We start from the raw sequence: 11,630 nt of genomic DNA, 5'->3' as shown, positions 1-11,630 counted from the left end.
AACTTAATTTGTTTAATGATTAGCAAGATTTACAGCAAAACTACTCTGCAAGTTTTAAATAATGTGGAAAACTGAGAAACATATATTATGTTTAATTAATGGTGTTTTGACTAAAGAAAAGCACTTAACATAATGAGATTTTAGACCGATTTTAAAAAAGATAGTATAGATTATAGATATATTTTTATTTGCAAAGTTACTCCATAATAAGATATTGACTGATCGTCTGTCTGAAACTTATAGATAATGAGATAAAATATTTTTAACTTCATGACAGAAGCAAATTAAATTAAAAGCCTAAATTGTTTTAATTTCAGTAATTTGATACAATATACATTTTTTCTAATCATAATTTCTTACATGGAGAAATATTAAAGTTATGCTTATGACTTCAAATATTAGCTGAGAAAAGGTTATAATTAAAATCATGAAAAACAGATTATAAATGTATTTTTTAAAAACAGTGCAACATCTTTACAACTTCAATAGAGCAGCCTTGTATGCATTCTCCCAGGTAACATTTTTTTCCCAGTATTGCTTCGAAGCTGATTAATATCCAGAGGATTAGAACAGCCCTACTAAAAGAAATATAACATCGAATTACAGACAATTTTACCCCTTGGGCAAACAAAACTGGTTTTAATCTAATAACATTTAATTTAAATGCCAACAAAAAGCAGTCTATAATACGATAGATAACTATTATTTTACACGATATCAGTCATGTAGACTTCTAATGGAATAATATTCAAATTATTGTAATAAATACGCCATAAGGTACAGACTTAAAATTTTGTTGAATATCAGAAAAGGTGTTATTCTGTAATAACTGTATGTATTTGTTAATGGTTTTTTTTCATTGTATGGTTTGTTAAGCTTCGCTTTAATGGACATACCATCCTCTATCATGTATTTACACAATTATTCTCATTTATTTCAACTTTGCTTCAGTTGAATATAATCCTTCTTGTTTTCCAGTAGAGACATTACAGTTTACAAAAGAAGTTGCATTATTAGACTGTTGTCTCTGTTTAAATTGGTTGGGGTAGAACAGTTTTCTCCTACTCCAAGCTATAGGTAACTTTATATTATTAGGGATACAAAAACTGTCATGGGGAAAGGAAAACTGAAGAAATTTACTTTTTTCTCTAATCCTAACGCTAGTTTTCTTATTAGATATGTTTTTTTTTCAATCTTGATTGTAATTACAGCTAGTTTATTTACAATGAAATTAAAGTACCTAAAATTACCTCAGTGTGAAATGCCTAATAGTTTTCCTTAGGATGAACTATTACCTTTTGAATTAACCTGATGTACAATGTAGCTTCGCATAGGTCCTTGGGAGATTTATAACTATTTTGGAAACAAATCTCCCAAGAAATCATCCTTGAAAAAATGCACTTAAAAACACTAAAAGTTTCCTTATATTTTTCAATAAAACGTAATTTTAATGTCCTTTTATAATTGCATAACTTTGATTCTTTTTAGGAATGGACAAAATGCAAATAAGAAACAACAAATAAATTTAGACAGGTTAAACAAAAAAAGAGAATATTTTAATTTTGATTTGAAATTACTTTTGAAAAAATGTATTTACATTTATAATTATTATTTATAGATCCAATTCTACATACAGCTTTGATTTGCAAGATGATTATTGGTAAAATTTATTGTTGCTATCATTTTTAAATTAATTAAATTGTCTATTCTTGGTAGCATAAACACTTTTAATCCTTCCTTTTTTAAAAACTCCTAAATCTTTGCTTGATTCTTAATTGTATGCTTTGTAGGATATATCCCGGCCATTTTGACTCAAACATCTCCTTAGACACACAGGTTTGTTTAAGAATACTTTTTCAGAGTTTCAATCAACAGAACAGGCAGACAGACAAACACACATCCTTATTACTTTATTGTAAGGATAAATAAACTTGTTTGTGCAAATGTATTATAAACTGCTTTTTTCATCAATCTCTTAATTACAGTAGTGTTGTACAAACAATATTACAACATCCATAAAAGCTCTTTAATCAGACGGGAGGACAAACGAACATTAATGCACTTGTAGTCGAAAAAGTTTAAAATCAGGCTGTTTTAAATGGACCTACATACTTTCTGGTAACGACTATAGAGTTGCTAAGTTTACTAAATTGTACTTAATTATTAATCATAAGTAAAAGTTTAACATCGATGGGAAATTTCTAACATACCTAAATTTACGATAAGATATTATAAACCCCCTAATTTTAGAAAAGCTTCGCTTTTAAAAACCGCCAACATATTCACCTTAATATAGGCGTCATCAGATATAATGCAAAGTTGGAGTGGTCACACCATGGAGATAGTGGATGAAAGAAATGGAAGAATATTCTGTAATCAGCCAACAAATAATAATGACTCTCCTGAATATGGCAAAAGAGGAATTTAATAAATCTTTTACATATTGTAATTAAACATATAATCGTGGGATGAATAGAGCAGTGTGCAGAGGGGAAAAATGATGACGTCACAGATGCAGTAATGATGGACATACCAATAGATAAGATATATAGAGTTGCTACTCAAATGAATATAATTAAATTCCTTGCTCGTACTTCAGAAACTCAAATGGATTCCCCTAAGAAAGAGTTTCAGGGTCGAATATTTGACTTGGTCTTCAGGTATTTTTTGCTTCCCTTGTTTTCATTAATCGTGGATGGACGATATTTTTGTGCCGATCTATAACAAGGCTATATGTCCTATATTTTACCTAAATTTATCTTAGATTATTTTCTTTTTGAACATAAAAAGGCCTTAAAAATGCAAGGTCTACTAACATTTCACTGTGAATAAAAAAAGCTAATGGATATTAGCGGATTTTATAACTATGTAAAATAAGCAACAAAAAAATTTCACAAAATTTTCATTAAGTTAGAACATCACTTAATTTCATATATTATGAGGTGCGAACACCCCTTACACCTTTACCGTATGCTACTGTAAACCTTCCTTTATAGTCATAAAGTTGGAGGTGATACCAGCAGACCTACACTGAGAAGAAGTAAATCTTTGAAACAAGTTCACTTCCAAGATCAGCCTGTTGTCAGCTATCAGGTAAAGACCGTCAGATTCCCCTTCTCACAGACATAATGAAATACTGTGCAAATTCAAACACAGACAGTTATGTAGGCAGTCAAACAGACAGTCAAACAGACAGTCAAGCAGACAGTCAAGCATACAGTCAAACAGACGGTCAAACAGGAAGCAAGAAAAAGTGGTTCCACAGATTAAGACGTCATTCGATAGAATAACCAGAGGCCAGCATAAATTTTACCATTGGTGTATACTGGCCTCTCATCGGCTATTCTATCGTATGACGTCATAATCTGTGGAGCCCCTTTTCTTGCTTCAGTCAAACAGACATCTTACCTCTTTAATCAATGTGATATTTTGTAGAGAGAAAAATCCGCCCCTGCCTCAAGAATAAGAAGAAGTATTCTGCAAAATACCAGTTTCAGGTAAAAGTATTCAATCAAGAACAATTTTTTACTAACACTTTTTCATGAAATAGCAAATTATATCTAACAATTATTGTTTTCTATCTTATTTATTTATGTTGACTGTAATTTTAACTTATGCTAGAACTGATTAAAAAGGTTCATTCTATAACATTCAACTCTATTATTTAGACCTCCAAGTGAAAATAGGAAGCTAAAATTGGCAAGACAAGACTCACAAACTGGTCTATTATCAAATCAGTCATCTGTTTCATTTCAAATTAGGTATAATAAAGAACTCTATCTATGGACAAGGGAACCGGATTCTAACAATCAATTCTAAGTGAAAATTTCCCCCACATTCTTCTTTTCCCTTCTTCTTACCCACTTCTCTTTAGTTACAACACAAAACAAGTTTTACGCAACAAAAATATTCATATTTTCAGCAATTTCAAATGAAATTAATATGCTGAATCACTGACACTGAGTTTATACTTTTACACTTCTTCAAATATTACTATATCAAAAAGTCGTAACAAATTGGTTACTTCATAAGCAGGCGCAGTATAATTTAATTTATAGAAAATTATGATCATAATTATTATATGATTCTAGGTCTCCTCTGCATGAAAAACCCAAAGAAAAAGTAAAGGATAGCCTTGATTGCAACAGGTATAGCACAAAGCATATAAATTTTAAAAATGAAAATTCTGTGAAAATTGATAAGATATCTATGAAAGAAATTTGTTTAAAGATTTATAATTATTAATTTATTTTAGAATTGACAAAGCATCTATGGTTCTGTCTAATAGCAGTATAAGCAAAGGTAAAGTTGTTTATTGCAAATATATAAGGTTCATTTATCAAAGTAGTTATTATTCTTTCATTTTAAGATATAAACACATAAGTATCATTATTATATATGAGTACAAGGATGTCTGTCTGTCTGTAGCTTAAGATCTCGCTAACCGTTGGTCTGCCATAAAAGCTTCTTATAGTACAAGGAAAGGTATATAACTGTTTAGGGGAGGCTACTTCCACCTCCAAATGCTTTTGCATAAACATACATATACTTTTGTATTTACAATTTAGACCTAGAAATGTATTGGACCCTACAAAATGTGCCAGCCAAAGACGAAAAATCAAAGAAGCGAACTTTTTTCGCAAAGAAAAGGTAAAAAAGGAATTTTGCAAGGAAAGTTATATCCAAAATTATCATACAAGAACATTAATCTACCATAGAAATATACGTCAAGAGACAAAAAAGGTGCAGGTAATTTGCATAAGGGACTCTAGAGACAGACAAGCAGACGGATGTACGGGTAACACCTTATTATAGAGTGTCCCTGCAACTAACAAGGATGAAATTTACCAATAATGATGATGATGAAATGCTAACAAGGATAACAACATTTATAAAAGCGAAGCTCTGAAAAGGTAGGACAAACTTACATTAACACTTTTAGAGTGTCAGAACTGACTAAGCAGAATGTAAATGTAAATTGAGTTTCTACGCTTTCTAAATCGTACCTAATTGTTAAAAAAAATCATTATGCAAAATTTAAAATCGACAGTTAGATTCTAACATGTATAAATAAACAAAAAGAGGTAACCGTTACGGCCGAACGTAAGTACGGACCGATCCTTATTTTAAGAAAGCTTCGATTTTAAAAATGATACAAATATAATTTAATTTAGTGAGAATCTGAGCATTCACGAGCTTTCTGGTAGATATCTCATGGTCTCTCCCATCTTCAGTATTATTCTCAGTATTCCTATCATAGTACTTGGTAGTATTATGTATAGTACAAGGTAGTAGTTAGTATTCTTAGTATTCCTATCATAATACTTGGTAGTATTATGTTTAGTACCAGGTACATAACATCAAAGATATGAAGGTGGGATGGTAAAACGATAATTAACCCCCCAAACAAATTTAAAGCTGTAGGCACCCCCAAATCAAGTTTTAGAAATATTTTACCCTGTTCCACATTAAAATCTTACCCCAAAAGTTTAGAGCAGCTATGTGCACCCCTCAAAAGTTTTGAAATATATTTTACCATGGCCCCCATAAAAATTTGATATTTAAAGTTTGTAATGATTGGGGATGTAGGCACTTTGGACGTTCTTGTATGATATAATGGTATTCTTAGCATTCCCGGTATTTGGTAGCTCGGAGAGGACGTGACTTGGAGGAAAGGGAGGGAAAAGGGAATATTACCCCCCACCCAAAAAAATAACCTCAGAAACCCATCAAAAATGTATAGCTGGCTTAAATAGTCTTTATATGATTTTATCTTTAAAAAAATATTTATTTCTGATAATAATTTTATGTTAAGTGATGAAGTAAATTTCGGGGCTCCTTTTCTTGTAACATCTCAGCTGTACTGTGCTTTCTATCCTGCAATCTATGTCATCATTCAACTAGCTATCAGGTTTTAGCATTGAACAAGGAAGACTTCATCCATAAGTAGCGAATTACTAAAAAATGTTAGAAGGACAAACAGACAAAATAAATTATAGTTAAGAAGTTCAGTTGATAAATATGCAATAATTCATAGAAATCACGAAACCTTTCTGAAATTCTGATATAATGATATAAAATATTTTTAATGTCTTTTCATGCATGACTGACAGACTGACGGACAAACTGAATAGTACAGTTGATGCTCATTGAAACAAGGAATCTTTGAAAAAACAATCATCTATTTTGAATAGCAACCGAGAACATTGTATTTACCCCCATGACGGACAGACAGGGTGAATTATAGAGTAGCTTCGCTACTAAAAATGCTCCTTTCGTTATGATAGGTAAGTTTTCCCTAATTTTTGTTCCTTCTTCGAATTATTTTAAGTAGCGAAGCTGCTCTGTAACCCTAAAGTATGTGCGTTTGCATCTAAGCCAATTATCAAATAATATTACTTTTTTCAAAAATAATTTTAGAAAGATTGCATCATTAAGTAAGTTGGCTATAAATATAAAAAAATATATATGTACATATTAAATTCAATAATATATTGACAATATTTGCAAAAAATCTTAACTCTCTGTGAAAATTGTTAAAAGTGCATTAAGTGTGTTATTGCTACGCTTCTTATGTACATAATTGTCCATGTCAATATCCTATTATATTGAAATAAGATTTTGTTTGTCTAAAGATTTAGATCGATAAATAACTAGAGAACCGATTGGGTTCTCTATTGTAAATTTCACATAGGCCCTGTGATAGTTTAGTTTTCTTTATTTCCAGATTTAAATCTTGTTATGGTTTTAATCTATTTTCTATAGCCACTTCGATTAGGGGCGTAGCCGCTAGTAATACAATTTTTTTATTTTTTTATTCATTCTTTTCTTCTTAGCTTATTACTAATTTTTATTTTAGGTTACCTTGTTCCTGTATTTTTACACGATATATTTCTGTTTAAGTGCCAAAATAATATATCAGATTTGAATATTTGTTAAAATCTATTTATTGTCAAATAAATGTGTAATAAATATTTATCGATTGGTTTAAATTTTCATATTTATAAAATATATATATTTTTTTTGGAAATAATAAAAATCTCAAAAAGAGTTATCTGTAAATTTTGTCACTGATATTTTCTGTTTTTATTTTGTACGGACAAAAACTGGTTTTGGTTCCCGGCATTTCAGTTGGTGTACAAACAGAGAGTCGTATGGTTGATGGATAGTTTAGTTCATTGTTAAACTTTTCAGTGATATGTTCCATTTGAATTAGTGTACCTTTTGAACTAATTTTTAAGTGAAGCTTTTCTATAATTTGGATAGGTACGTCCGTCTGTAACGGTTAGCTCTTTTGAAAAATTTAGGCATGGTAGAATTGTCCTATTGGTTTCAAGTTTTGGATGATTATTCTATGTCAATTTGATAAAAATAACATAGCTGAACTCCAATAAACATCAGAAAGTCCGCACGTTTTAAAATAACACTTTGTTACAATGTTAGCAATTTGGAAAGTGATGCTTTTCTAAAATTAGGGTCGGTCAGTCCGTCCGTAACAATTATTCATTGAATTGGGCATGTTAGAGTTGTCCTATTAAATTTTTACATATCATTGTGATTTCTTTAATTGTTCGGTACGATTTAGCAACTCTATAATTTCTTATTCATTTAATTTTTGGAATACTGATTTTTATGACAACAAAGTACATTAGTTAATTTAGCGAAGCATCTCCATAATAAAGTCCTAGAAATGTGAACATCAGTGGCGTGCGAACCGAAGGGGGCACTTTGGGCAATCGCCCCCCCCCCCCCCCAGCGACCAAAACGCCCCCCCTGCCCCCCCCCTAGCCAACGCCCCCCCTGCCCCCCAAAAAATGTTGATAAGTGTTCTTTTTGCCCCCCCCCCCTGGTGAACAAAAATGCTCCTTTTTGCCCCCTCCCCTCTCCATAAAGCAAAACTGTCCCAATGTTTCCAAAAGATCAAGAATAACCAAAAAAATTTTGGCGCTTCGCGCAAATTATAAACTTATTATTTAATTAATCATACCATAATTCCCAATTATGACTAATAATTTCTTTAACTGGTGATCATCTATAAAAGATAGATGGCAGCTTTTTGACAACATTCCTATAATCAAGGAGCATAACCAACTATAAAACATCCATGGCGTTCGACTGTCATTTAGCAGATTTTTGGTTATTTTTATATTTTACATGTTTCCCCTTACCTTTGGTGTTTTTAATTTTCAAACTTTTTTTGGATTACAGTATCAAAATGATTTTTTCCATTGTTCTTAGCATCCAGTATTCAATTTACTTTTACTGTCGGTCTAACATTCATTATCCAAAATAAAAAAGGGTTTTGTGCTTATTTTCTTAAATAAATCTAAAATAATCATCTACGTTTTTTTTGTGCTTTGCAGGGATCTATAGGGAAAAGACAATGGCTGATTAATTGATGTACATCCCCAATGATGATACACAAAATTAATCATTATATAGATTATAATTAGTGGATAGAACGTATGGAAACTCAACTTAATTAACCAACCAATCAAAATTCAATCAAGTCCCTAAAGTTGTTGAGCCAACGAATAAGAAAATGTTTTTTTATAAGGAATAGTAATATAAATAACTCAATGTCCACTACATCCCTGCATATTTGAAAAAAAAGTTGCACTTTGCGGCCTTTCAAATGATTTCTTCTGTTCATCATATGGTATACTATGGTGTTATTTATATAAAAACATTTGTAAACATTAAATATTTATACAAAAAGTTACTTTATGTTAACAAAATTTGCGCGCTGTGCGCGCCAATTTATAAGTACTTTTCAATCTGCATTGACATTTATCTAGGTCTTTTTCTCAAAACTGTATGTCTGTTTAAGCGAATAACAATGTGTAAGTATATCATAAGATGTTCAGGAAAAGATTATCATTTTTTTGTGTATATTCCCTTAACTAAAAGATATGTTTTTTTTCCTAGCAATTTACATTCTAATTAAAGCTCACAATACTCTATATTCTTGACTTGATAAAATAACACATCTCCTGTAGTCTTTAATTGATTTTAGGTTGAAGGTTGTGTAAGATTTTCTTAGTGCGCTTCGCGCACCAACCTAAAATATCCATGCAAACACCACTTTATAAAAGAGTGACAGATTTTTAAAATGCCATTTGAAGAGGGTGGGAGATGGTGAGATAACTTTTTTCAATAATTTACCATGTCTGTCAGTCCATAACACTATGGGGGAAATGTGATTTTCCAAATTATTTCCAAAATTAGAATTTTTATCTCGCCCCTCACCTTATTTTCTAAAGGTGGGTTGACATTCTTTTGTATCATCCTCCCTCTCATAAAAAAGAAATTATTCCATGTGGGGGGGGGGGGGATTGGTATATATTCTTTAATGGCAAGATGTCTTTTAGCTGAATTAGGGAGGGGGAAGGAAGGGGGAAGGGATGGGGGGAAGGTATTGGGGAAAGTGATGGGAGAAAGGGATGGGAAAGAAGAAATAGGGATTAGAAGGCCCATAAACAAGTAATTCTACCCCCTTTAAACGCCCTTGTTTAAAATAGGTATACATAATAAAAATGCCCCCCCCCCCCTAAAGCAAAATGCCCCCCCGGGGCACTTTGTTTTAGGGGGGGGGGGGGGCAAAATTTTGCAAAATGTTCAAAATGCCCCCCCCTAGACAAAGTGCTTCGCACGCCACTGGTGAACATGTCCACAACATTATCCTGAATTTAAGAAGTTTTGCAGCAAATTAACTTGCTAGTTTGTTATTTACATTTTGATTATTCAGTCCTGAATAGAATTGTTAATGTTTGTTTGTCCTTTCATTTCAGAGCTTCGCTTTTATGTATGTTGTCATCCTTGTTTTTATGTATTTTTCACCCAAAATCTAATATATACTAAGTTATACACGATCCCTTCTCCAAAACTTCAATAACCCTAAAATGTGTATCATAAACATTGTTTTCTTATGAGTTTTTCACGCTTTTACTTTTTAAATATTTTTTTATTAGGACCCCATAGTTTAAATGTTGACATTTATAATTTGATTACACTTTACTTTGATTTCAGTAACGTACGCTTAATCCCTTTTCTCCTTATTCCGGTTGACAGTTGCGTCAATTCTTTTCGTAGCTAATGAAAATCCTCAAATCATTAATTTTGACCAATGGCGTTCAATTATTTAAATGGTTGTCTTTTTATTTTTTTCTTCTATAGATAACTATTATTTCTTTTTCCTCTTATCCATGTTCAACCGATGTAAATGAGCGAAAAACAACAAAAATGTAAAGTTATTTAATTTAAAAAAAAAATGCAAGTGTACTGTCTTCTTTTTTTAGAATAGCAGACTACAAAAGTTACAAAATAGCACCCAATGAAAATCCTCGAAAATTACTTTAACCAATAGAAATTGTTAATTCCTTTTAGCAGACCAATCACAGAAAAGAAAGGAAATGGTTTACGTTTTAGTTTTGCGTATTAGTACTTTTTTAACTAATGTTCTTAAGATATATTTATCTTAATAGTTTATTATAACTTATTTCCAATAGTTACTCGTTTGCGATTGTCGTTTTTTTTATTGCTGAAGGAAGTCTTTCATTAGATCTATCAAACTTAATCTTGAACTTTTTCTCCAATAGAAATACATTAGAATTGCAAGAGCCAATGAAAGACTCTTAAATATATTGACCAATAGGAAGCTCGTAATATTTGTTTTGACCAATGAGAAGCCAGAATTATTCTCTCTCTAGACAAGACATTTCATTTCTGGCTGCAGCGAGTGAGAAAGAGAGACAGAGAGCCATAATTGCGAATTTAATTTTACACTTGTTATTTAACCTTATTATAGTGATTTTTATTACTACATATCAGTGTGGTGTAATTTTTGCTCATTTATTTATTATTTTTGTTATTAAAACATTTGTTTATGCTTGAGACAAAAAAAATTACCGATTCTGTTAAAATTTTTTAAGCATAAGTTATTAATATTTTTTATCTTTTTTAGCATTAAATTGCATCATTGGAGTTTAAAAGATAAATCCTTATTTCACCAAATGAAATGATATTAAAGTATGATTAATACCTACCGTGTTACTTTAGATACGTACAAGCTATTTATATTAAAATACCTTTTTTCCTGTTTAATTACAAATTATTTTTGAAGGCAAATCTTTTTTTAACTAGGTAATACATTAAGATTAAAGAATTTATATTTTTCCCTAGCCTCATTGATAGCTTCAATATCTGCTATTGCTTTAAATTTCAACTTGATTAGCTTTATTAAAATTGTTTTGTCTATCTGAAATGTTTATTATATTTGATATCAAATGTGGTAATCGCTATGTATATAGGGGGGGGGGGGGAGGTATGTAATTTTGTTAAAATTTTGTAAAGGTGTGAGTTTTAAGGCTTAAAAACAGTAGAAGAACGATAATATTCACTAAATATGCATATTCCTTATTGAATAAAACCATAGTAAAAGTATTTTATATATTTATATTTAGTGAATATTATCGTTCTACTGTTTTTAAAACTCACACTTTTACGGAATTTTAGCACAACCTACCTTCCCCTTTCTTGACTTCATTGGAAGAGTGATGCCTTTAATTTAAAAAAAAATGCTTAACATTTTAATTTTGTCCTTTAAAACTACGTTAGCTTTGTTAAAGCAA

At 30.9% G+C, this 11,630-nt stretch overlaps 4 protein-coding genes across 4 annotated transcripts in view; 3 read left to right on the top strand and 1 right to left on the bottom strand.

Annotated features, from left to right (window-relative positions):
* The window catches only part of Phf5a (PHD finger protein 5a), a 164,722-nt gene that overhangs the window by 102,991 nt on the left and 50,101 nt on the right, over positions 1–11,630 (bottom strand). The gene's annotated exons all lie outside the window — the stretch shown is intronic.
* Positions 409–2,481, top strand: LOC145315186 (uncharacterized). Its single transcript, XM_080155228.1, has 6 exons — positions 409–514; positions 979–1,077; positions 1,489–1,533; positions 1,619–1,660; positions 1,791–1,836; positions 2,297–2,481. Exons 1-6 carry the CDS (start codon positions 501–503, stop codon positions 2,426–2,428), a joined length of 378 nt encoding a protein of 125 aa, XP_080011354.1. The 5' UTR covers positions 409–500; the 3' UTR covers positions 2,429–2,481.
* Positions 2,604–4,245, top strand: LOC145314823 (uncharacterized). Its single transcript, XM_080154904.1, has 5 exons — positions 2,604–2,660; positions 2,997–3,093; positions 3,436–3,497; positions 3,669–3,761; positions 4,092–4,245. The coding sequence occupies exons 1-5, from the start codon at positions 2,608–2,610 to the stop codon at positions 4,243–4,245; spliced, it is 459 nt and encodes a 152-aa protein (XP_080011030.1). The 5' UTR covers positions 2,604–2,607.
* Positions 4,260–6,952, top strand: LOC145315185 (uncharacterized). The gene is made up of 5 exons (XM_080155227.1): positions 4,260–4,302; positions 4,569–4,650; positions 5,175–5,288; positions 5,816–5,911; positions 6,860–6,952. Exons 1-5 carry the CDS (start codon positions 4,272–4,274, stop codon positions 6,900–6,902), a joined length of 366 nt encoding a protein of 121 aa, XP_080011353.1. The 5' UTR covers positions 4,260–4,271; the 3' UTR covers positions 6,903–6,952.

The sequence above is a fragment of the Acartia tonsa genome, chromosome 3 (assembly GCF_053477335.1).
Source record: "Acartia tonsa isolate MP-2025a chromosome 3, ASM5347733v1, whole genome shotgun sequence".
Classification (NCBI taxonomy): domain Eukaryota; kingdom Metazoa; phylum Arthropoda; class Copepoda; order Calanoida; family Acartiidae; genus Acartia; species Acartia tonsa.
This window is presented reverse-complemented; position numbering and strand designations above follow the sequence as displayed.